Raw genomic sequence first — 25,269 nt, 5'->3', positions numbered from 1 at the left:
TCCTGATCGTCGTAGCCTGGTCACTTCGTCTCGTTGGGCACGGGTCCCCGTTCCCTTCGCTGAAGCGACGGAATGTTTGCTGTTCACTCCGTTGTAACGCGAGTGGACTCCTCGGCTGATGCTGGTCACGCTGATCGGAGATGAGGTGTAGTCCTCATTAACCAGTTTAAAAACTGCCGAGGAGCTGCCGCGTTATCGACGCAGCCCTACGCCGTGGCCTACGGCGTAGGGTGCGCGTCGCCGCGTACCCAACGGCGTAGGCTCTGTGTCGGTGTAACGCAGTAAGCGGTGGTCAAGACCAGAGACCATTTATTTAATAGCTTGGAGAACAGATGCTGGATCATCTGTAGTAAACAAAAGGCGCACGTCAGAGCAGATTTGCTGTTGTTTTGGCGCATAATGTGACGTTCGAAAACGCAAAACTCCGGTTGTGTGTGTCTACACGCATCTACATAAACAGAGTTTTCAAAAATCTTCACTTTGCCCGGAGTTTTTTTAAACCTTCGTTTATTTGCGTTTTCATGTGGATGACAGGTCCAAACGTAGGAAAATATCTCCGGTTTAGCAGATATCCGCAGATATCCGGCTACGTGTGGACGGGGTCTAAGTTTACACTTCTTCCTACTCCTTTTTTGGCATATGTAAATCAAGTTAGCAAGTTTTAAAGGATGACATTTTTTGTTTTGTTGTTTTCTTGAACTTCTCAGGAAGTGTTGTTTCTTTTTTTTACATGTACTAAAATAAATCAAATCAAATCAAAAAAGTCCTTACTGAAGCTCCGGCTCCATTTGCCATTTCTTCACGTTCTCGCCTTCCGTTAATGAAGGAGGCGACGAGGAGTAGTGTTGAGTTCTGGTGGTGGGTCAGTACCAGCACCAGCACCAAAGCGCAAAAAAAGGCGACTTCTACTGGGCTGTTGATTATCCGCCGTGCTGCTGTTATTGTTTTGAATTTGGATAGAGGAAGAAGAAGTGGAAATGAGGGGAATTGCATCATGACGTTCTCCGTGCGTCGCTGGTTTTGATCCAGATATCCTAAATGATTAATTACCATGTATACAGGGATAACCCTGTTAGCTCACGCATGGAAACGGATTATTCCCAATGTTTCAGTGACCGGGTCAGAGCCAGATCCACCCGGTTCCTCCTGCAGCAGCAAACACGGGGCTGTTTGGGTCTCCGTCACGGTCCAGAACCACACGTGTAATTATTATGTCGGGGAAACTTCCCTCTGTGTTTCTGGGAAGCTGCAAACAGGAAGTTGGAGTCTAAATAAAGGTCTGGTGGCCCGGCGGTCACTGACCTCACTGGGGGTAAAGATGGCAGGCCGGTCACCGCCGGACGGCCCGTGGTTGCTGGTGCCGCCGTTTATACCCGTTTATACCCCCCGTGAGGTCGGGCTGGTCCTGGAGTCTGTCCTGGTACCAGACCGGCGAGGCTGCGGTCGGTCCAGGAGGTCGTCGGATCAGTCAGTGACCAGTCACTGAAATATAAAGACATAAATAAATACTCTGAGATCAGATCAGATCCTTCCTTCCTTCCTTCCTTCCTTCCTTCCTTCCTTCCTTCCTTCCTTCCTTCCTTCCTTCCTTCCTTCCTTCCTTCCTTCCTTCCTTCCTTCCTTCCTTCCTTCCTTCCTTCCTTCCTTCCTTCCTTCCTTCCTTCCTTCCTTCCTTCCTTCCTTCCTTCCTTCCTTCCTTCCTTCCTTACCTCTTCTTCACCCAGTGACTACATTTACATGCAGTCAAAATTCGGGTTTTTGCTAATATTCCGGTTACTGAAACATTCGGAATATTCCGTTTACATGGTAATTAATCATTTGGGATATCTGGATCAAACCAGCGACGCACGGAGAACAACATGATTCAATTCCCGTCATTTCCGCTTCTTCTTCCTGTATCCAAATACAAAACAAATGCTGCTTCGCGCAACTTTTTCGCTCACGCTTTTTTTGTTTTATTTTTGTTTTTCCTGCCCTCCCTGCCTGTGCCACCCTTCCCTTCCTTACCCCTTCTCCTCCCCCGTTGTCCTCCCTGCCACCTCTGACTCAGCTGCTCTTCTGCTGGCGGTTTGTGACACCACAGCTGTAATGACAGAGAGCTGCAGCTCCGGGACCCACAATGCTGCTCACCTGCTGTATACACACACACACACACACACACACACACACACACACACACACACACACACACACACACACACACACATATATACATATACATGTACACACATATATACATGCACATCTACACACACATACACACACACACACACAGAAACAGAGCTTGTGTATTTATATGCGTGTGTGTAGTTTAACTAGTGTTGCTAACACTATTACTAACAGGGTGGTTTTACTGACGGGGGTCATTATGGGAAGTCTCAGCGTCCTTATTTAAGCTCACTTGTCACGCCACGGACTCGCTGCTCTCACCGCTCTCACGCCGGACGGCCGAGCGCTGGGGTGGGGGGGGCTGCAGAACCAGACAGGTCTCAGCTGAGACGCAGCGTTTCACCGCCGTTTGAGTGATGATGTCACTTCCTGTGACAGTGTACAGCTTTAATCAAGTTTTTATCTCCTAAGAGTTTCATGTGCACAAGGAGTTTCTACATGTTATGGTTCAAACAGATGTGATTATCCCTCCATGCATCCATCCTTCCTTCCATCTTATCCATGTATCCCTCCATGCATCCATCCTTCCTTCCCTTTCTCCATGCATCCATCCTTCCTTCCCTTTCTCCATGCATCCATCCTTCCTTCCCTTTCTCCATGCATCCATCCTTCCTTCCCTTTCTCCATGCATCCATCCTTCCTTCCCTTTCTCCATGCATCCATCCTTCCTTCCCTTTCTCCATGCATCCATCCTTCCTTCCCTTTCTCCATGCATCCATCCTTCCTTCCCTTTCTCCATGCATCCATCCTTCCTTCCCTTCCTCCATGCATCCATCCTTCGTGTGTTTGAGGTCAACTGTAAATGATTTTAACAACTTCTTCAAAGTTTTCCACTTGTTTATTACACGAGTGTTTATATATCGGTTAAAAACATTTCCTGGCACACGCCAACCCCCCCCCCCCCGTAATGATTTATAATCATTGACGAGTCTTCAATCATTGCAAAACTCTTGTTTATGTAGCCCAACTCCAGCAGACATCCACTACACTCCTTGACGGCTTGTCCTGACGTAGCACTTCTCTCTCCTCTCAGGTGGAGGGCGTGGGCCTGTACTTCTCCATCCTGACCTCTGACCTTCCTTCTCTCTCTCTCCTCTCAGGTGGAGGGTGTGGGCCTGTACTTCTCCATCCTGACCTCTGACCTTCCTTCTCTCTCTCTCCTCTCAGGTGGAGGGTGTGGGCCTGTACTTCTCCATCCTGACCTCTGACATTCCTTCTCTCTCTCTCCTCTCAGGTGGAGGGCGTGGGCCTGTACTTCCGCCAGCAGCTGCTTCAGTCCCGGCACCGCGGGGCCTTTGAGCTCGCCTACGTGGGCTTCGTGCGCCTCACCGACATGCTGTGCAGGTGTGTGTGTCAGAGCAGAGGGGCTGATGGGTAACGGGGCCAGGGGGGGGGGGGGGGGGTGGCGGCGGCGGCGGCGGCGGCGGCGGCGGCGGCGGCGGCGAGTCCCGTCCCTCGCAGGAGGATGAGCATCCTGCAACACTCAGAGGTTCTCTGAGCTTCTCCGGGAGGCTGTTCCACAATCGGGGGCCATAATAACTGAATAACCTCCACGTGTGTTCTAGTTCTAACTTCTGGTATCGTTAAAAGGCCGGAGGACCTCAGGGTCCGCGAGGGTCGATAGAGTTAAAGTAGTGCAGACAAATAAGAAGACTGTTAAAACACTTTAAAACTATTTATTAATGCATTTATTTAAGTGGTTCAGCACATAAAGGGGGGGGGTTAATTTTTTTTAAATCAAATGTCCGGTGTGATGACGGGAGCTTTTTGTAAAATGATTCTTTTGACCACTTTTTTGGACTTGTAATATCAGGTTAAGTTAAATTTGGTTTTATTTAAGTTATAGGATAGTTTTGGTTGTTTTGTTTATAATTTTGATACAGAAGAATTTTTTTTTTTTTTTTTTTTTTTTTTTTTTTTTAATTCCCTTAGAGTCCCACAATGGGGAAATTCTTTTTCTCTGCATTTGACCCATTTTCTAGTTGAACTAGTAGCAGTGGTCGCCATGCAAAGGGCACGGCGCCCGGGGAGCAGTAAGGGTTAAGGGCCTTGCTCAGGGGCCCAAGGTGGTTGACTTTTGGTTGCAATCCAGGGGCTTGAACCTGGGTCCTCCAGACTCCAGCCCTCCTCTGTAACCACTACTGACGGCCATTATTGCAATACTTTTGGATTATTTTGGTTTTTGGATCAAAGAGGGCCGTGACAGTATGTTAATTAGGGCCCGAGCACTTACAGTGCAAAGGCCCTATTGTATCTGTAGGAATTTTTATTCTTTCTTTCTTTATTCTTTCTTCTGACGAAATGAGGGCCTTTTTGCCCCCCTAAACGTGCCCCAAAAGTCACCAAATTTTGCACGCAAGCCAGGCCTGGCGAAAAATGTGATATTTAATATCAAAGTTTGCATTGATGGGCGTGGCCTAATGGCTCAACAGCGCCCCCTATAAAACTTTGCGCCTCAAGCCCCACGATACGGTTTGACGTACATGCACGAAAATCGGTACACACCTGTATCATGTCGCAACTTAAAGAAAAGTCTCTTGGAGCCATGGCCGACACCGAACAGGAAGTCGGCCATTTTGAATTAATCGTGTAATTTTGGTGCAATTTATGCCATTCCTTCGGCAGTTAATGCGGCCCGAACCGTAACGTGCACCCAGGTGTGTTATACATCAAAATGTTCGTCTCCATCCTGCGACAACGCGCATTACTTTTCTCTCTCAAAAGCGTTACCGTGGCGACGCTAGACGCCAAAAAGCGCGCCCCCCCCTCATCTGATTGGTCCATATTTGATAGTTCCCCAAAAGTCACCAAATTTTGCACGCAAGCCAGGCCTGGCGATAAATTTGATATTTCATGGTTTGTATTAATGGGCGTGGCAAGACTCGTGGGTGGTGTCATCGGACTCGGTATTGAGTCCTTGAGCTTCATTGGTTTGAATTAGCCCCGCCCCTTCTTCTGATTGGTTGTCCCTTTTTTCTGCTATAACTTTTGAATGGTTTGACATAGGAAGTCGTGCGTGGTGTCATTTCTGATATGCTTATGGGGGGCGGTGGCCATGAGTGCGAGGGCCCGTTCATCGCTGCTTGCAGCTTTAATTAATTAATTAATCTTGTAGTTTTATTTTTAAACATTTGCTTAAACAAAATTGACTTTATTGATTTATTTCCACCTTGCGTCTCAGTCTTGGTTTCGTCTTGTTGGTGTCGTTTAAGTCCCCTGTTACTTTTTTAAACTATGAAATGGAAAAAAACAACTTTTTAATGGTTGACATTATTTATTATAGTGTTTGACGCTTTTACCACCTTAAAATGTCAGTTAAAACACGGTTTATTTGGGACCGCCGGGGTCTGGACGTTTCATTGAGGCTTTCAGGTCGGAGGAAACTGTGACATCACAGACTTTACCTCCACACAACTTAAAAAACTAGCAGAAGAACCTTAAAATCCATCCTGAAGCACACGAGGAGCCAATGCAGGGATTTTAGAACAGGTGTAATGTGTTTATTCATGGAAATAATCCCTCTATTATGTTCCCTGGGAGGGGTTAAGGGGGGGGCTCCTTTAATCCTGAACCACATGAAAGAATCCCTGTTCTCCTCAGCGGCAGGTGACGAACCACGAACGCCTCGTCTCCGAGGCGTCGCCCGGGACGTGTTTCCAGCGGCGGTTGATGGTGGACGGTATGCGGGCCGCTGCTTCAGCTTATGGGGTGTTGATTGCAGGGTTCTGGACCGCAGCCACTGCAACCGAATGTTAGATTTGAACAATTAAGGACCTTATAGGGGAAGTTGGTGCCTGAACTATAAATGTTTTCCCTTTTTGTTTTTTTTTTAAATGTGTTCATTAATTTTCTCATAAACAAAGTTACAAAAGAAAACGAAAAAACAGCAATACCATACTACAACAACAACAACCAACCAAAAGATAAAGTCCACAGTTTTCAATAACAATATGATTTCAGACAAGCACTGAGAACATTTTAAAGCTTCTAATTTAAAGCTTTTAATGCTTCAATGCTTAAAAAAAATTCAATGACGAACCTCCGTCACAGAAATATCTTCAATGGTTTTTCTACAGTGTGTTCAAAGCAAGGCGGTGGTTGCCTATAATTTATTTATTTTTTCTTCTTCAAGGCAGATATCAAGAGCGGTTAGTGATGGATACTATTGTATGTACTAATATTTCAATTCAAAAGCAGCTCATCATTCCCACAAGGACTATAGATTGAAATGAGATAATTAGTTAATGACAAAAAGCGTGCCCCCCCGTCATCTGATTGGTCCATATTTGATAATTCCTACTTTCTGCCATAACTTTTGAATGGTTTGATATAGAGAGTCACAGGTGGTGTCATTCGCTAAATGTCCAGGCCTGAAGAATCTACATGCAAGTCATACAAGCGCTTCAACTGCAGCCTGAACGTGCAAGAGGGTGCGATAAAATAAATAAATCTTGCAGTCGTATTTTTAAACAAAATTGACTTTTGATTTTATTTTAACCTCGCGTATCAGTCTTGGTTTCGTTTTGTTGGTGTTCAAGTCACTTGTTAACCTTTTTAATGGTTGAGATGATTTATTATTATATATTATAGCGTTTGACGCTGTTGCCACTTCAAAATATCAGTTAAAACACGACTCAATCTGTTTATTTGGGACGAGCCCTTCAGGTCGGAGGAAACTTTATCTCCCAGACTTTATCTCCACACAACTTTGCGACGCTGCGTACAGTGTCCTTCAGAAGTGTTCTTCCCCCTTAAACCGGCTGCTATGAACATAGACGTAAAGGCGTGACTGAATGGGGCGCTTTTATACGGTGTCTCAGCAGTATTTTCACTAAAACACGTCCGGTCGACCCCTAAAATCTGTTGATGCGGCCCTGTGAGACCTCCGTATCACACGGCTGAAGGAAATGAAATAAACCCCTGCTGTATTGGTAATATTGATAAAAATTGTTAAACTGTATTATATGTTATATTTGATCAGAAGATGAGTTGATTTATGATAATGAAGACAAGGTTGTAACTGCTTTCCCAGATTATAACTGAGTGCATCGTGTTTTTTATTACATTTTTTTATTTTTCATCAAGCACTTTTGAGCTTTTATTTTGAAAGCGCAATTTATGGAAACTTTCATTCTGATCCATCTGGTTTTAAAAACTTATCAAATGTCCTTGCAGCTGCATTATGAACTTGTGTGTGTGTGTTTCAGGAGTGGGAGTCGGGCCCTGCAGGAGCTTCCTTCCCGCTGGCTGGCCGAGGTTCTGGAGGAGGTCAAATCCAGCGACCCGTCGTCGAAGCTGTGCGCCACTCGCCGCAGCGCTGGGATCCCCTTCTACATCCAGGTGAGTAAATTTAGTCAACGAAAATTATGACTAAATATCATCGTCAACGAACCTTCATCACCTGAGGAAAACGAGACGCAACGAAAATGCTGGTCAGGTCACGATAACGACAATTAAATATATAATGCAATATCGTAGAGGAATAAAAACCAGACAGCTAAAATGTGTCTTAATTTTTGTTGACCAAAACGAGACTAAATGTTCTAGCAAAGATCCTTAATGTCCATGTTTTCAGTAGTTTCCTCTGGTTTAGTTCTGCTGCTGGGTGACGTCACGTCCTCAATCCCAGTCGCTGCAGCGGGGAATCAGATCCAGAAGATGCAGCTCCTTTTCCTCCTCTTCCTTCTCCTCTTCCTCCTCCTCCGTAAGGTAAACCATCTCGTTCTCGTCCGCAGGCCCTGCTGTCCTCCGAGCCCAAGTCCTCCAGCTGCAGCCTGCTGAAGACGACCATGAGGGAGCTGCTGGCTCTGTCCACGCCGTCCTCAGACCGGACCACGGACGGATCCACCGTCTCCCAGGTCTGACCTCCTGAACCTCAACACCTTTATGGCTCTTTTCCACTAGAACCCACTCGGCTCGACTCGGCCTGGTTTCTTTTTCCACTACTGCGCTTTTACACTAGTACCTACTCAGCTCGACTCGACTCGCCATGTCCTCGTTTGTTTTTTAAACACCCAGAAGAGAAGTAGGAGGTTGGAGTGAAGCTGCTGTGACGTATTTGATTGTGTATCTAAATGGAGAAGACAACAACACTAAAGATGTAGAACCTGGAGGAGATGATAAATGTGCTGCTGGGTCTGTGGCTTGTGTTTGATATCAGGTGAAAAAATGAGAGTGAGAGAAGCTTCAAGCGGCAACGCTTTTTTTTGTTTGTTTGTCTCTGCGCTGCTGAAAAGTCAGCTGGAGCCGAGAGCAGCTATGAAGAGACAGAGCTCCTGGTAGATCTGGTCGTTCCTTATCGCCCGTCTAGATCCCTTTTTAATTCTCTCCTCAGCACCAGGTTTATGAACATCTGCACCTCAGAGTTGGATCACCAAACAGACTTCTGCTGCCGTTGCTGCTGGAATAAAATGAACAAGAAGCCGTCAGAGTTGCTCTTTCTCTGATGTCACATCCTGACTCAGACGTCTGACTCCAACCCCCGACCAATCGGTGGCCTGTAGTGTGATGACATCACAGCCCGACTCAGCCGCTTAGAACCTCGGCAGAGTAGTCACGCGTTGGACGGTTCACGCCACCACATCGTCCATATATTTATGTTAAAGGAGCTTGAGGCTCCTTTTAAGAAATGAGACTCTCTAGCGCCACCCTTCACCACGACGGCTGTTGGGGGTACTGCAGCTAACAGTGAAGCCGGCACGGGAGAACAGGGAGAACGCACATGCAGCGTCATGTGACGTCACATCCACAGCCCAGCGCGGGAAATTCGGGACCAAATTGCAGCACATTTTGCAGCACACAGCCTGTTCAAGGCAAAGGAGAGATACTGAGGGCTCATTCTTTTTGGATTGGAACGCTTCATCTGACATTATTACTAGAAAACTTAAGACGTATATGAATTTTTTTCATAAATTCTGCCTCAATCCGGCCTCAAGCTCCTTAGATGGACACCTCGCGGGGCATTTTCCCGCTTATACCATGGTCTACGGTCTATGGCAGCACGGTGGCTTAGTGGTTAGCACTGTTGCCTCACAGCAAGAAGGTTCCCGGTTCGACTCCCAGGCCCAGCAGGACCTTTCTGTGTGGAGTTTGCATGTTCTCCCCGTGCTTGTGTGGGTTTCCTCTGGGTACTCCGGTTTCCTCCCACAGTCCAAAAACATGCATATTAGGTTAACTGATGATTCTAAATTGCCCGTAGGTGTGAGTGTGAGTGTGTCTGGTTGTTTGTGGGGGACTGCGGGTTGAAACTAGCATCTCTGCTAAACCCGGTTTAGCAGTGTGTATTCACACTGCTTAATGTAGTGTGCATTAATATGCATTGTCCCGTCTAAATAAACTTTGAAATACTAAAAAATATAAATATTAAATCAGTTATTCATGTGTTTTCAGTTGAAGTCATTAGTCACAGCTGAGCGACTATTTAATCTCTCGTCTGCAGACGTTGTAACCTGGTAAAATCACGTTTTTTAACAAAGCCATAACTCAGTTTCCTTGGTAACACCTGAGGGTCTGACTAATACCTGGAACAATCACTACCGTCTCAATGGACACAGTGTTGACTTCTCCAGTAACTAGGACAGACAAGAGATACGACTTAGCAACGGGGGATATTCTAGTCCGCTCAGCTCAGCTCGGCTATGGTACAGAAACAAACAGTAAATATATTTGTTTCAAAGAATCAAAGTCCTCAGATAGTTTCCTAAATCGTTTTATTAAGCTACATATATGATCAGTCATTAAAAAAAAAAACGTTTCATTAAGCTACAAATATTATCAATCATTCAATAATCAAAATTGTTAAATTCACCAAATAAATTAAAAGAAATCACAAAATCACTCATGTCGCCGTCCTGCGGTAGCCGGCTCTTCTCTGAATCTCTGTTGCCGTGGTTACCACGTGGCAGTTGATCCAGTGCAATGATATTAAAGTTATCAGGCAATTTGACCGAACTTGTTTTCTAGATCAGAATCAGAATCGAGTATTCACACAGACCGTGGTATAAAGAAAAGTATCTACTCTGCACGTTAGACCCCTAGGGAGAAAGAACCGGGCTGAGTAGGTGCTAGTGGAAAAAGTGCTATTTCTGGAGTGTTTGTGACAGACCTGTGACCCGCTGCCCTGCAGGTCCACGCCCTCAACATCCTCCGGGCCTTGTACAAGGACACCCGCCTGGGCGAGAACATCATCCCCTTCGTGTCTGATGGGATGCAGGTCGCTGTGCTTGGCTTCACCTCCCCCGTCTGGGCCGTGAGTCTCCACCTCCGTCACGGTGATAAATAGGCCTGTGTTGAAAAGATCGATTTTCCGATTCTAAATCGATTCTCATATTAATTCCTAAAAATCAATTCATATGTCGATTTAAGAGATCGATTTAAATAAAAAAACAATAAAATTCTCATCATTACATTACAACTTTTGGTATTTTGTTTTTTTATCCCCAAAAAAGGAATGTTTTATTGGACACCAGAATAACTAGTGCCATGTTTTTTTCCTTTTAAATATGTTTAAAGGTATGAAAACATTAAAGTTTTCAGTTATAATTGCATAAATTGTCTATATTTCTTTGCTTCATATACCGGCTTGGGGTTACATTTGCATAAAATGCTGAAAACCAAATTCTCATAAATGGGAATTGATTGGTCCTTACAGCATCATCAGCTGCCAATACTTGCTATTGAATCTCAATATAATACTAGTATTAATATGTTGCACAACTACAGTCATATAATTCATGCAACAGCTGAATTAAACTTCAGTTAAAATTGTTGAAATTTCATGAACTAGTAGACTATAGTATTCTGCAAATTATGTTTAAAGCTCATAAGAAAACTTTACCAATCAACATTCAGAAAAGATTTGAAAAATGAGAAAGCAAGTATAACTTAAAAGGAAGAGAGTTCTTTAAAAAACCAAGATTCAGGACTAAATTGATGGAACGTTGTGTTTCTGTGAAAGGAATCAGTTTATAGAACAATCTGAACAAAAAAACCAAAGAATCAAAATCAAACATTACATTCAAAAGAACAATTAAAGCCAGTATGTTAAGGAAATATAATGAAATATGTTAGTTACGTTTGATTGACGTACCCATCGTCATGAAAGGTATAAACATTGTTTGTTGTTGTTGAATGGTATTAACTGAATTGCAACTTGGGAACTAAAAAGGAATGTGACTGTCTGTGTCGGCCGGCGGCTATTTTATTTTAGTTTTTTGTTTACTTTGTTGTTGTTTTTTAATTTACGTTCTTTGTAAATTGATTTCTTGGGAAAAAAGGGGCAGATTATTCAGAATTTAGGAATGTTTGTGTTTATATTCATTTTTTGTTTTTGTCAATGTCAATTTTATTTATATAGCACATTTAAAAACGACTGAGGTCGACCAAAGTGCTGTACAGTATACAATAAAATGAAACAATACCAAAATAAAATACAGTACAAAGTGTAGAAACAATCAAATCACTAACATGCTAGAACGATCAATAAAATAGTAATAAAAATAGAGAATAGACGGCAAAGAACAGACACACAAAGTGCACAATCACTTCTCGGTGTAGGCAACTAATTTATCGTACACTAAAAGCCAAAGAAAATAAATACGTTTTCAAAGAAGACTTATTGAATTAAATAAAGAATACATTTAAAAAAAAGCACATTTTGAATAAAGCTAACTCAAATCGATATCGGAATCGAATCAAAGCGTGGTAATCGAGTCTGAATCTTAAGAATCGGAATCGATTCATGACATTTGAATGGATCCCCAGCCCTGGTGATAAACCTTCCCCAGTCCTCCATCCTCACCTGCTCTGGTTTCCTCCCCCAGGTGAGGAACTCCTCCACCCTGCTCTTCAGCACCCTCATCACCAGGATCTTCGGAGTGAAGCGGGAGAAGGATGAACACTCCAAGAAGAACCGGTCAGCTGCTTCTCACTCTCTTATGCAATCACTCTTTTTTCCCCTCTGATAGGTTTGTTACATTCACTTTTTGACACAAAACATCAACAGCACAGACTCGACACATTACGAGACGCCGCACGCAGAAACTCAGAACCAGAACATTTAAGGCCTTTTAAAAGGAGTAGATGTTCATGAAGAGCGTTCTCCTGCAGCCACCAGGGGGTGCTGTTGTAACACCACTCCCTCACAGGAGCTCCAGTCTCCTCCGGACTCGTACCGACAGCTAGGAAATGACTCTGCAGAATGAAGGGAAATCACTGGAATAAAGAATCGCTACAGAAACAGAAAGGTCTGAAGTACAAACGAATAAAATAATAATTTAAATGGCTGAACCTTGAAAGACTCAATGGTCTAAACTCAGGTAATGTCCATCATCTTTGACACTGACGGCCCACCAGCCGTGAGTCTGGGATGGAGAGGTCAGAGGTCGCCGTGGCAACGCTCTTGCTTGGGTCCGTCTGGTAGATCAGCCCCACCTCTGTCAGAGAGGCGGAGTCTTACCTGATGATATCTCTTCCTGTTTACTGATCATTGGCAATAATAGAAATGTGTAAATAATGAGGTCCATGCCAAACGCTCGGTCTCGTTCTATTTGTATGTTTACATGCAGGTGTAAAGTTCTTTTTCATTGGTACGAACGAGGTCTGGTTCTGCCCCCGACCCGCGTTGAGCTCATAAATATCGCTCGTCATCGTCAAACTTTACAGCGTTATTCATCGTTTCTTCTCTCTTAGACAGGATTTTTTTCTGCAACTGTTTGTTTACTTAAAGGTTTTGTTTTTTTTACTTGCTTCTTTCTTCAATAGTTTAGTTAAAGTTTAGTTTATAGTTTAGTTTCTTTACTTACAAATTTAATATTAACATGTACTTGCAGTCATCCTGTGAGTAAAGCGTCTAGAGACCAGTTGTGTTGTAAATGATGCAAAATAGTCAGTTCAATTATATATAATACAATAAAGACCAAAGTAGACACCTTTTTTTTTAACTTTATTGTCTGTATGCACATAATGGGTGACAATTGAGTCACAGAAAAACAAAAAAAAACAATAACGCATCATGAGATTGGGTCATATGTGTCAAGCATAAATGGTTCTTGCATATATACAATGCACTTATACATTGCTGGTTCAGTATTCAAACAGCAGCATACAGATAGAAGCAATTCACATAACAATAGTGGTTAGTTAAATGAAAAGTAACTCGTTAAAGGAGCATGAGGCTCCTTTTAAGAAATGAGACTCTCTAGCGCCACCCTTCACCACGACGGCCGTTGGGGGTACTGCAGCCAACAGTGAAGCCGGCACGGGAGAACGGGGAGAACGTGCATGCAGCGTCATGTGACGTCACATCCACAGCCCAGCGCGGGAAATTCCGGCCCGGAATTGCAACCTGTTCAAGGCAACGAAGAGATACACTAGAGGGCTTATTCTTTTTGGTTTGGAACGCTTCATCTGACATTATTACTAGAAAACTTAAAACGTATACAAATTTTTAAGTAAGTAAGTACTTTAAGCTGTAACTGGGCAGTCAGAAATTCCATCTGGTATACAAGTTTTACCCTCTGCAGCCATTGAGCAATTGTAGGGGGGTCAGGTTTCATCCAGTTAACAGTTATCCTTTTTCTTGCAGTGACTAATAGTACATGCAATAAATAACACTAGTAGACACCTTTTTAAAACATTTTTTAAACATGAGAATATATTAGAAACAAACACGATTAACTAAGTTAATGAGAATTTCCCATATTTATGTTTTTAGACTGGTTTTGGAAAAAAATATCAACTCATGTAGCAACTTTGTTCAGTTTAGGGTGAATTGCGTCATAAACTACAAGTAGACCCCAGATCTGAGTCTCAAATTTTCCTGGTTCTGTGACATCACAGACCCAGGTCACACATCGCGTGTGTTCCTCAGTTACGTCCTCCTCTCTTCTGCCATTTGTTTTACCACAAGAGGGCGGACTTGTTTTCGTGTGGGGACCATGTGCGAGTGATCCGTGAGATATAACCGTAAATGATGGCTGAGGAAATTAAGATTCAAACACTCCCTTGCACCGTTTCTGATGTCGGATAGCCGCCCGGCACCGACCTGCACTGGTTGCACAACAGTATGTGAAAGTTGCCTTTCCAAGTGCATCTCTGGAAGTTTCCGTTTCCACGGCGACCTCTGCGCCGGTTCTCGGTCGTTACAATGATTGCACGGTTGTGATTCCTGGCAGCAGCAAACGTATTGTGACAGCTCGTCCACTCTGATACTTGGCGTGTCCAGCGTGTCCTGATCTCTTAAGACGTTTCCAAAACACGCAAACCGGTTTATTTATGCTGTTATTCGGTTTATTTATGCTGTTATTCGGTTTATTTATGCTGTTATTCGGTTTATTTATGCTGTTATTTGTATTTTTGTGGATTTTTCCAGAGCGGCGCTGTTCGCTGGCGGATCATCGGGCCTCTGGCCGCGCTACGCTGCGTGTCGATGCTGATGCGATCTCATTGTGGAGATAAATGCGACTGTAAACAAAGCTGACGGAGCGAAGATTGCATTCCAGCCTCGACCCGAGCAGCTTTATCTCTCGCTTTGAACCCTACGTGTGCATGGAAGAATGTGTTTCTGAGCAGCCTTTTAGATGCTTCCCTGCGGAGCATCTGTTGGCTCGCCGTCTTATCGGTACTATATCATTTAAGTACTGATATTATTCTTCCTGCAGCTTTTCTAGACTCGACGAGCTCAAACCTGATTAATAAAGTCCCTTAATGCCTAACGAATGCTGCCGTCACAGAAGAGTAATTGGTCCTTGCTAAGCACGCTGAGCCCTGGTTTGGTGGAAAAGGGGTTGTTTGGTCCAGATTGAAGATGAAAAGGACCATCCAAACCTTCATTAGCAACAGTGGCATCAATCTGGACCAAAAGGCGACTCGCTTCTTCCGAAACTACTCTGTAAACTCTAAAAGATTTGTTTTACTGTCTTATCGGTATTATATCGTTTAAGTATTGATATTATTACACCAAATACATTGTTCTTGCAGCTTTTCCAGACTCAACGAGCTCAAATTTGACACAGCAGACGAAGTTGCACTGAAGTCCCTGAATGTAAACATGTAATTGGTCCTTGCTGAGCACACTGATGCAGCTACTGCTGATGAATTTTGGACGACCCTTTTCATCATCAATCTGGACCAAACAACCCCCTTTTCCACCAAACTGGTTCCAGTGCTGGTTCTGGTTCACAACTCGTTCAACTAGGAACCAGCTGAGAACCGGTTTGCTTTTCCACAGCTCGGGTGCTAAGAGGAGCCACGTCATTACGTCACTGCAAACGTCAGTTACGTTGCTGCGTTTGCGTCAAAGTTGAAGCAACAACAAGGTATCTGCTCTGATACGGACGTGCTCCACGTACCTAAAGTTGCTTTCGTCAACCAAAATTATGACTAATTTTCGTCGTCAAGGAACCTTTATCACCTGAGGAAAATGAGACGAGACGCAACGTAAATGGAGGTCATGTGACGATAACGATAATGATAATTAAATATATAAGATGTGTTTTCATTTTCTGCTCTGGGGGGGAGAAGAAGAAGAGACCATCTTTGGATACACTTTCCTACATAGACGTGGAAAAAAAATCCAATGTCTCGTGGAAAAAGAAAAAGACGGGGAGAAATTTGGAAAAATAAATATGTTGTAAACTCAAATTAGTCTTTTGTATCTAGAATTAATGTATTCTTGAGTCTATGAGGTAACAATAATATAAATATAATAAGATAACCTTGTTTGAATTGTAAAATCGTTTTTTTCCTAAATACAATCTTTGACTAAAACTAGACTAAAATGGACAATTCTGACTAAAATAAGACTAAAATGCTCAGACTTTTAGTCGAATGACACGACGCGACTAAAAGGAGAATGAACGTGACTAAAACTAATAAAAACTAAAATGATAGCTTGACCCAAAGACTAGACTAAAACTAGAATTGAAACAGGCTGACAGAAACAACACTACACGTAGCTCCTCCGTGGACACGTCTCTTTTTTTTCATTATGCACTTCGAGAAAAAAGTCGAAATGTCGAGAAAAAAGTTGAAAATGACGAGAAAAATTTTGACTTTATTCTCGAAATTGTATTTTAACATTAATCTCGACATTTTGACTTTTTTCTTTGCATTTTGACTTTTTTCTCGCACAATCTAAAAAAATCTTCCCCTCTCAAATATTTTTTTTCCTGCATGGCCCTGATACTGTTCCGTAAAAAATAGATAATATAATAAATAAGGAAAAGTAATAAAGTTCATGAGGAAAAAATATGAAATTAGGTTTCATGTACACGAACAGCCGTAAACAGCCGTTTTGTTTTTAAAACATGCCATTAGTCCAGTTCAGCGATCTCCAACTTTGGACCTCTGGGGGTAAATTTAAGCAGCTCAGCGATAAGTAGAGCAGCTCACGACACTTGCAGAGGTCAGGCAGGTTTTATGTCGGATTTGTTGGCATTAAAAAGTTCCCAGACACCAAACGGCTGTGAGTAGCGGTGCGACGATGCTGCTCTGAAACTGAGACGGGAGGAACGTTGCTGCCTCCCATCTGAGCCGGGCAGGTCTTTTCTCCTCCGCCGCGACCTCTGACCCCGGCTTAAGCTGCTCCGACGCGACCCCCGACCTTTGTCCTCCGGGCAGCACCGACCCGGCGGGCCGAGCCTCCACCGGAGCTCACGTATCCTGCATTAGTGCGTACGTTCACCCCAAATCGTTATTCTACTTTGCTCTAATCCGATTATCCTCAACGACCCGATCGGGGCGGATCGGGTCACCTGGACCGACCCGGGCGAGGCAGAGGTGTTTTAGAATAGATTTTATTAAGGATCCCCATTAGCTGGTGCCGTAGCAACCACCTAGTCTTCCTGGGGTCCACAAAAATAAAAAAAAAATAAAAAATATACAGAATTATACAATTGCAAATACAAAGTGATTACATGATTTAACTCAATGCACAATGACAAGTTCGATACTAGATAAAATTACATTAAGGAAAAGAAAATACTCTCACGATACGGTACTATACATGATATTGAGGTCACGATTACGATACGATATTTTAGCAGTATTTTTTTAACAACCTTGAATTAGGAACATATGAAAAAATTGTCTTTTATTTGAAAGATACAAAACAATGCTGTGCATTTGCCCTATTGTTACAGTTTGTATTGCTTTATAACTGTTTAAGTTTTAAAGAGAAAGCCAGGCCAACCATTTTCCACAAACTGAACTAAAAGTAAATGTCAGGTTTGCATTATGCATCTTCAGTTTCATACAAGTACAAATATTTTGCCACAAACTGAATAGTTTCTCTCATGTACGACTTGACTTTTTTCTTTTCCAGAAATTTTAACAACTAAAATTAAATAAATAAATAAAAGTAAATAAACTATGAAAAGTCCCAAACTCCAAATGCAACATGACTGTTATTTATCTTCTGCTAGAGCTAAGAGCTTCACCTGCTCCAGCCTGAGGCCGTAAGGTCAACCCCGTTATCGTTTCATCCTCCCACCTTTGGGGACGACACAATCTTTACATCATAAAAAACATTGATTCATGCTCACCTTAGAAGTAAAAGTTCGGAGCTCAAAACCCCCCAAGAGTCCTGTGATTGGGGCCGCAACGGTACTAGTTTCTTCTGAGCGTAGTCAGATTTTGGTCCGCGGGTCGAGGCGTGGTCGTCACGTGATCCCGCTGCACCAATAGGATGCTACTAGTCAACACAATATATTAATATTAATAACTCAATATCGCGCTACAGTTTGTCACCTCCACGACACGTATCGTGACATTTTTGTATACAATATATTGTTACAGCCCTCTTAAGTAGTGTAAGGAAGTACGTCTACTTGGTTACTATCCACCTCTATGGGGGGGTGGGGGGGGCTGCTAACTGGAAACAGCTACCTGAGCTCGTGTGTCCTGAGCTCCAGAGCTGGAGATGAAGTTTGTCAGGTTATTGACGGCTGTGTACGTTTGTGAGTAAACACGTGACGCGCCGGCGCTGCGTCTCTAGCTGCTGCAGCATAAACAGAGGAAAGGCCTTGATTTGCGTCTGGCGCAGACTACAACATCTCCGGTATCTCTATTCCCCCCCCACTCCTTTTATGTTTGAGGCTTCTACTCGTCTGCTTTGGGCCAAAACCCCCTTTTCCATTCATCTATCTTATGTTGGTTCTTCTAAAGTTCCCTGTTTACTTGGTTTTGGGCCACACCACATATTTGTGTCATCAGAGACGGCTACGTGGCGGTAAATGCTCGCAGCGTCCGAGGGAACCGGCCTTCACAACCTGGACATGTCCAACACAAGCTCCGTCTTACTGTTTTGTTTTGTTTTGGCCCAAATGTCTCAGAAACTGCTTATGAAAACTCGTCACGATTCACCGCTTAAAGCCGTCGGCGTACATTTACAGTAATGTATTTTGTTTCATACGGATAACTCTCGAAAAACTCTGGTTTTCTACTTTCAAGAAACGTTTTTTAAATTAAGGAGTAACGGTAAATGAGAAGCTGTAAACATGTGAAAGACACGCCGATGATTTACATGCAAATACAAAAACATGCAGACGGGAGTAGAAGCCGTCGGAGCAACCAGGTGATGAGACGGCCGTCTCAGATAAGCTCTCCATTTCTTTACACACATTCTTTCTCTTTTATTGTGTGTTTTTGTTGATGAAATGTGGCGTTACATCATTTAAACGGGGGGGAAAGACTTTAAGAGTCGTGCAATCCTAATAAATTTAACTTAAAAAGAAAATGAAAAGCAGAATTTGATGTATAGTTTGTTTTTATTTTTATTATTACTTTATTACTAATGATTGGTGTGTGTTTGTGTTCATTGTTTTCGTCGGTTTCAATGTCATCTAGCGTGTTTAAGCACGTTTGTTTTTCGTTGTTGTTTTTAACTGTTTTGTTCAAAAAAATAAAGAGTTGTGTAATTTGAACAGAGCCAGTTCTGAAAAATCTCCGCCTGAAACCACCGCCGTTGCCGTGGAAACGACACGACTGTCCAGATATTTGGAAAAAACACCTGGACCTAAAGAGGAACAGATAGTTTTTCTCAGCTGGTGTTTGTTTTTCAGCGCGTCACATGTTGTTCCTTTTCATCTGCGAACACTTAGTTCAGTAAATAACAACTATCCTCCCAATGTGTTTCTAGTGATTCTCCTGAATGGAGACTCTGTTTCCAGCGGTTATTTATACCATGTTTACATCTCCAGCGTTTGCGTAAAGGCTCTGGTACGAGCGGCCACGGCGCCCGGAGGCGGATCATCACGCTGCGTTGCCGTTGGCGACTCTTGTGACTGTCGCTTGATTGACGGCCACGTTTTTGGTGCAGGAACTAAAAAAATCTGACTGTATTTGAGTCGTTTATCTTCGTTCTACATCTCCCTTTTGTTTGAATTTGTCCATCCTTCCATCCTTCCATCCTTCCATCCATCCATCCATCCATCCATCCTTACATCCATCCATCCATCCATCCATCCTTACATCCATCCATCCATCCATCCATCCTTGCATCCATCCATCCATCCTTACATGCATCCATCCGTCCATCCATCCATCCATCCATCCATCCCGCTGCGTTGCCGTGGCGACTCTTGTGACTGCAAGGAGGAACTAAACTTGCTGTGTCTTTGGGTCGAATCACTTCTGACTGTATTTGAGTCGTTTATCTTCGTCTTTTCTCACCGGTCTCTGTTTTCCATCCGTCCCCGGTCTCCTTATAAGTTTCAAGTTGTTTTGGGTCATTCTGAGTGTCTTTGGGGATATTTGAAGCCTATTTGTGGATGTTTTAGTTCATCTGCGTCTCTTTGGAATCATCTATTTGGTTTGTTTTCATTTTTTCCGGTTCCCAGTTGTTGGGAGAGAGATGTCTTCATTCATCATTTAAATACAATATCCCCTTTGAAAGACCCTCAGCTGTTAACGGCACCTCTCTTTCTCTCTGTCAACCACAGGATGACGGGTCGGGAGTTCTTCACTCGTTTTCCAGCGCTCTATCCGTTCCTCCTGAGCCAGCTGGAGGAGGCTGCAGCTTCAGTGGAAAGGTGAGTTCCCCCCATCACCCCCCCTCCCCCGGATCAATATCACATTCCTCATCCTCTCAGAGGTGAACTTAGTTTAGTCTCGTTTGTTTCTCCGGCTAATTAAGCGGTAAAATCTGTCGTTTTTACGGCGGCCTCCACGTTTCTGAAGGAGGGTTATTTTTTCAGATTAAACGCTGCTCAGTTCTCACGTGCTTCGCGGCCCGTTTCCTATCACCCGCTCAGCTGACGGATTATTTGCTCAAAACCTGAAGCTTTTACGAGCGAACAGAGTAAATGTCTGGCTGAGATTTAGTCGTGTTGTTCTGCGGCGGAGGGACGGAGCCCGCCGAGGTTTCGCCGGCCTTATCTTCCGTCGGCTCCCCAGCCGGCCTTATCTTAACATGGATCCAATTAATTGAAAGCTCTCTGAGAGCCGCTCTTTCACAATCCAACCCCCCCAAACTCCCTCAGACTCTCGTTAAAACATTTGCAAATTTCCCACGGAACCAGAGCTGAGTTGTCTGCCTCCCCACATCACGCCGGCGTGTCACGCCACCCAGACCGAGCAGCTGCAGCGGGACGGCGAGGCGGGGCCTCCGCCGCTTGTTGTCTGAGACACAAGTGGGAGAATATATGATAAGTAGAGATGCACCGATCAGGATTTTGAGGGCCGATCACCCATAACCGATCTGGCTTACAAAGAGTAAGTGTAGTTTACCAGCTTCAGCTTTCCTGTGGTAATAATTATGTACAACATGTGCAGCAACACACACAACAGCAGACATGTCACTCTGTTTTTTTTTATTTTTATTTTTTATTTAACCTTTATTTAACCAGGAAAATCCCATTGAGATTAAAAACCTCTTTTCCAAGGGAGACCTGGCCAAGATAGGCTTCAGCAATTACAACACATAGTTATAAATGATGGAAAACACCAACAAAATATAATTAAAATTAAATTAAAAAAGCAAGCAAATCACAAAAAACAGGTACATGTAATGGAGTCGGCCTCCAAGTATTTTCAATTTAGATTTAAAATTTCTCAGAGAAATTAACTCTGTTAGCCTCCAGTCATATTGTAATGTGTTCCAGGCTGAAGGAGCAGAATAAACAAAGGCTCTTTTCCCCAGTTCAGTACGGGCAAAAGGAACAGAGAGCAACAGGTATAGTCTTGTGAATGTAGCAAGTAAGAACCGGGACTTCTCTGTACAATCAAGGAGCAGATGTAAGAAGCAGCAGACCAAGCATTGCCTTATATATAAAAGTTTACCAATGACTGAGCCTTCGGGTGGCCAGAGAAGACCAGAGTTGATACAAGTTGTAAACTATAAACCTTAGTTTTCCTGTGGAAAGAGGAATTAAATCTTAAAATAAAAATGAATTATGACTTATTAAGCTTTGCTAAAGCTTTAGTGGTAGCATCCGCCGCGTGTGAGGAAACTGTTGTGAGTGAAGCAAAACTCTTCACACTAGAACTCCAAATGTCACTTGTGAAGTGACTGACAGGACTGTCGTCCTGCATCAGGGTTGGATGTGACTGTATTGAATTGAATTGTATATAGTTTAGTAAAACTCAGGCGGTCATTCATCAGTGAAATATTTAAGACTCTGCAGCACGTATCGTGGATCCGAGCTGCTAACGACACGTTTAAACCCGATGTCTTCTACAACAGAAAGCGGCTGATGATCAAAGCTTATGAATTCATTACCTTACGATGTAGATCTTTATTTTTCTTGCTGTCGTTTATAGGTCTCTGTTACGTTCAGGTGAGTTAGCGGTGTTGCTCCTTTTCTTTCTCTGCCTTAGCGGCAGCCAACTTTAGCAACTCAATATGCTCCTTCGTGTGAGAAACTTTCAAATGTCTTATCAGCCTCGGGGTATTTCCTTTGGACACACCTTGCAAACTGCAAATTTGCTGTCCAAATTTACAAATTTGTTGTAAAACTCCCATACCGGCGAGGCCGGCCACGCCCCCTTAAGCCGGGCAGACACCGAGCGATTATCGGCTCGTTTTGAGCCGATTTTCCAGTCGTGCAACAATTTTTTGGATTGGGACGGATTTCGACCCAATCGTTGCTCGTGCCTCGTGCAGTGTACGTGGGGTAACGACGAGAGATTAACACCTCACGACGAGCTCCCGATCACAAATCTTGAGCTCGCAAGAAAATCAAGTGTGTTTGAAATCCTGGTCGCTCCTCGTGAAGGAATCGCACAGTTGAAGCAGCTACGACCCGATTGGACTCATCCTTTCACAGAGAGCATGCACAATCTCTGATGTCACGTCAAAAACTATTATTTGTAGTTTAAGTGTTGCAAATTCACATTACAAATGATGTTTTAATAGCAGAAAAAAAGACAGCATTTCCACGTACGCTGCGGGTCACCGGGTACCCTACGCCGTAGGCTCTGCGTTGGTGTAACGCGGAACCATAAATCAGCCTTTAGTGTGCGCTCTGTGCTGTTCTGAACACAAAGAAGTGTTCATTTTGCTGGGACGTCGGGTCCCTCCGCCGAGACACAACTTTTGCGGTATGCGTTCATTGTTGTGTCTAAAAATGATGCGCAGTGCCGACCAAATCAGAAACGGTACAGATATTCTGGGATTTTTTTTATATATATAAAAAAATAAAATTATAAAAAAATAAAGGATCCCCATAACCTTTGATCAGGTGGGCAGGACGCACGTTTGGGTGGGCACAGCCTTCCCCTGCCCCAAAACCAGCCTCGAGTTCCAGTACACAGAGGTCCGACGGGAGGATTATGATCGTATAGTGTGAGCAGACGGGTCAATCCGAGCATCGGCTCGTACAGTGTGAGAACATAAATCGTGGGCTGTGAACTTTTGAACTCCGTGATCTAGTCGTGCAGTGTGAGATGGGGCAGTCTCATACGATTTAAAATATCGCACAGTGTATGCCCAGCTTCAGCAGACCTCGGTTTGAGATGTTTGTTGTTGTAAACGCCAACTGATCGGCCCGCTTTGAACTATTATTTTCCGATCTCCGATCAAAACCGATAGGGGCATTATCGGGCCGATACCGATCGGTTCATCTCTAATGATAAGTTATAGAAGTGAGATCTGGAAACGGTCCTCAGATTTGTGTTTTCAGAGATGATTCCACGTGGATGCCGTAGAGAGCAGGAGACAAAACAAAAAGAGGCTGTGATGGACGCGCGGTGAAGAAGCATGCTTTTAGCTCGGGGCCTCTTTTCTTTTTATTATCATGCACACAAACAAACTTGTGATGCATTTTTATTTCCAGATTGTTTGCAGCTGCCGAGGCCGACTCGTCCCCGCAGGGATTCTGTCGCTTGTTCATTCATTGTTATGGTTTTTAATCGTGTTGAAACACATTCCGCACATAACGTAGTGTCCCCATCTGCAGAGATATCAGGAAACACTCAGCAGAGGAAACCTGCAGCGTTCTCTGTTTTGAAAAACAAAATGAGGATGGAGAGAGAAATTAAGCCCATTTGTTCTGTTTGGGCCATTGCATGCTGAGAAAATGAGTAAAAAAATGCCACCTAGTTCAGTTGCTGGTCACAATTCCATGTTTTGTTTTATAATTTAAAGTTGGGGGATGACTTTGGCCGAGTTGACATGAACAGAGGTCAAGTATGACCAACAAAATGACCAAAATAATAAGCACCAAGGTGGTTTAAATGCTTTATAGTCTGGTAAATCGCAGATTGCAGCAACGCCAGAAACGAGCTTTTCTCAACTTCTAACTTCTGAAAACATTCAAAGTGATGCCTGAAGTCACTGGAATAAAACCTCCGACAAGTGGCCATGGGGGAACTGCAACCACACGACTTGTTCGGGTCGCCATGTTGCGCTGAGGCCGCTATGTTGCTCGCTAGCGCCACACATGGCAGGAATCGGTATTACGGTGACCTGAATACACATTTTTTTTATCTCTCTCTGGCTGTTTTTAGGTTATTTGGGGATATTTTAGCCTATAATCTGACACATTGGCCCTTTTTTTGAACAGTTTTTGATGGTTCTGTTCCAGTGGAAACGGGAAATGGTACCAGAGGGGCCACCAAGTAGCATAACGGTCCAGTCCTGTCCTGAAAATGTTGTTTTCTTTTTAGTTCTTGAAACAAGAATGAACTTTTTTTTCTTTTGTTTTTCAGTTTTTGTTATTAAACTTTTTATTAGAGAAATAAAGTCAGTTATACATTTGATTGATTGATTGAAGTTTTTATGTATGTGTCATGCAATACATACAAGTTGCATACCATTACAGTATCCATCTAGTATTTTTCTTTTCATAAAAAAAAGGAGAAAAAAACAGAGGTGGAGGAGAAAATAAAAAATCAATCAATCAATGAATAAATAAAACAAATCAACCAAAATCCGATGTACAGTCAATCCAAAACTAATACAAATAAATAAATAAATCAAGAAGAAATCAAAAAGAAGATGCATTTGTAAGGGGATAGCAAAAAAGGGATTTTCACTTTCCTCCCTCGAACATTCTGAGAAGAAAAAATAAATAAATAAAATAAAATAATTAAATAAAATAATTAGATACATTTTTTTTTTCAGTTTTAATGTTGTTTTTTGTCGTTTTTAAAAGTGTCTGTTTGGCCAATTTGGGCCTAAAGCAAACACAAAGAAGAAAGAACACAATCTATGCTCTATGCCATTTTTTTTCTTAATTATCGACAAAAACAACAATGTTTTGTGAGCTAAAGCCACAACACAGGTCATAAAGTTTTGACAAACATCACCATATTTAAGGGATCAATATTTGTGATATTTTCTACCCGTTATCTCAATCCCAGTCACCTTTTCTTGCCTGCCCTTTCTTCATCGTTGTAATTTAGACGTTATTCGGCTTCTTCGGGCCTGAATCTGCTCTCGTCTCCTCAAACCGGCCGTAAACCTGATTTTGAAACCTGTGCGGGGCCCGAAGCCCACGTTCCTCAAACTCTCTTTCCAGGAAGACGGACGGCTGCTTCAGATTCCCGACTTTACTATCTCGGCCTGGCGAACGTTAGAAACCCGACGCAGCCAGGTTTTTTATCTCCCCAGCTATTTCAGGCTCGTACCCACATTGGAAACTCCTGCCGTTTTGTTTCGGT

General features: G+C 43.2%; 1 protein-coding gene across 2 annotated transcripts in view; it reads left to right on the top strand.

Annotated features, from left to right (window-relative positions):
- thada (THADA armadillo repeat containing) overlaps positions 1-25,269 on the top strand; it is a 154,561-nt gene that overhangs the window by 33,159 nt on the left and 96,133 nt on the right. For both annotated transcript variants that reach the window (XM_061745696.1, XM_061745695.1), the window contains exons 21-26: positions 3,404-3,513; positions 7,377-7,509; positions 7,905-8,027; positions 10,295-10,417; positions 11,991-12,082; positions 20,109-20,198. In XM_061745696.1, coding sequence (XP_061601680.1) covers positions 3,404-3,513; positions 7,377-7,509; positions 7,905-8,027; positions 10,295-10,417; positions 11,991-12,082; positions 20,109-20,198 — 671 coding nt within the window. The remainder of the gene's footprint in view (positions 1-3,403; positions 3,514-7,376; positions 7,510-7,904; positions 8,028-10,294; positions 10,418-11,990; positions 12,083-20,108; positions 20,199-25,269) is intronic.

Source organism: Cololabis saira, chromosome 17, assembly GCF_033807715.1.
Source record: "Cololabis saira isolate AMF1-May2022 chromosome 17, fColSai1.1, whole genome shotgun sequence".
Taxonomy (NCBI): Eukaryota; Metazoa; Chordata; class Actinopteri; order Beloniformes; family Belonidae; genus Cololabis; species Cololabis saira.
The sequence above is the reverse complement of the archived record's forward strand: the minus strand, read 5'-3'. Positions and strand labels throughout refer to the sequence as shown.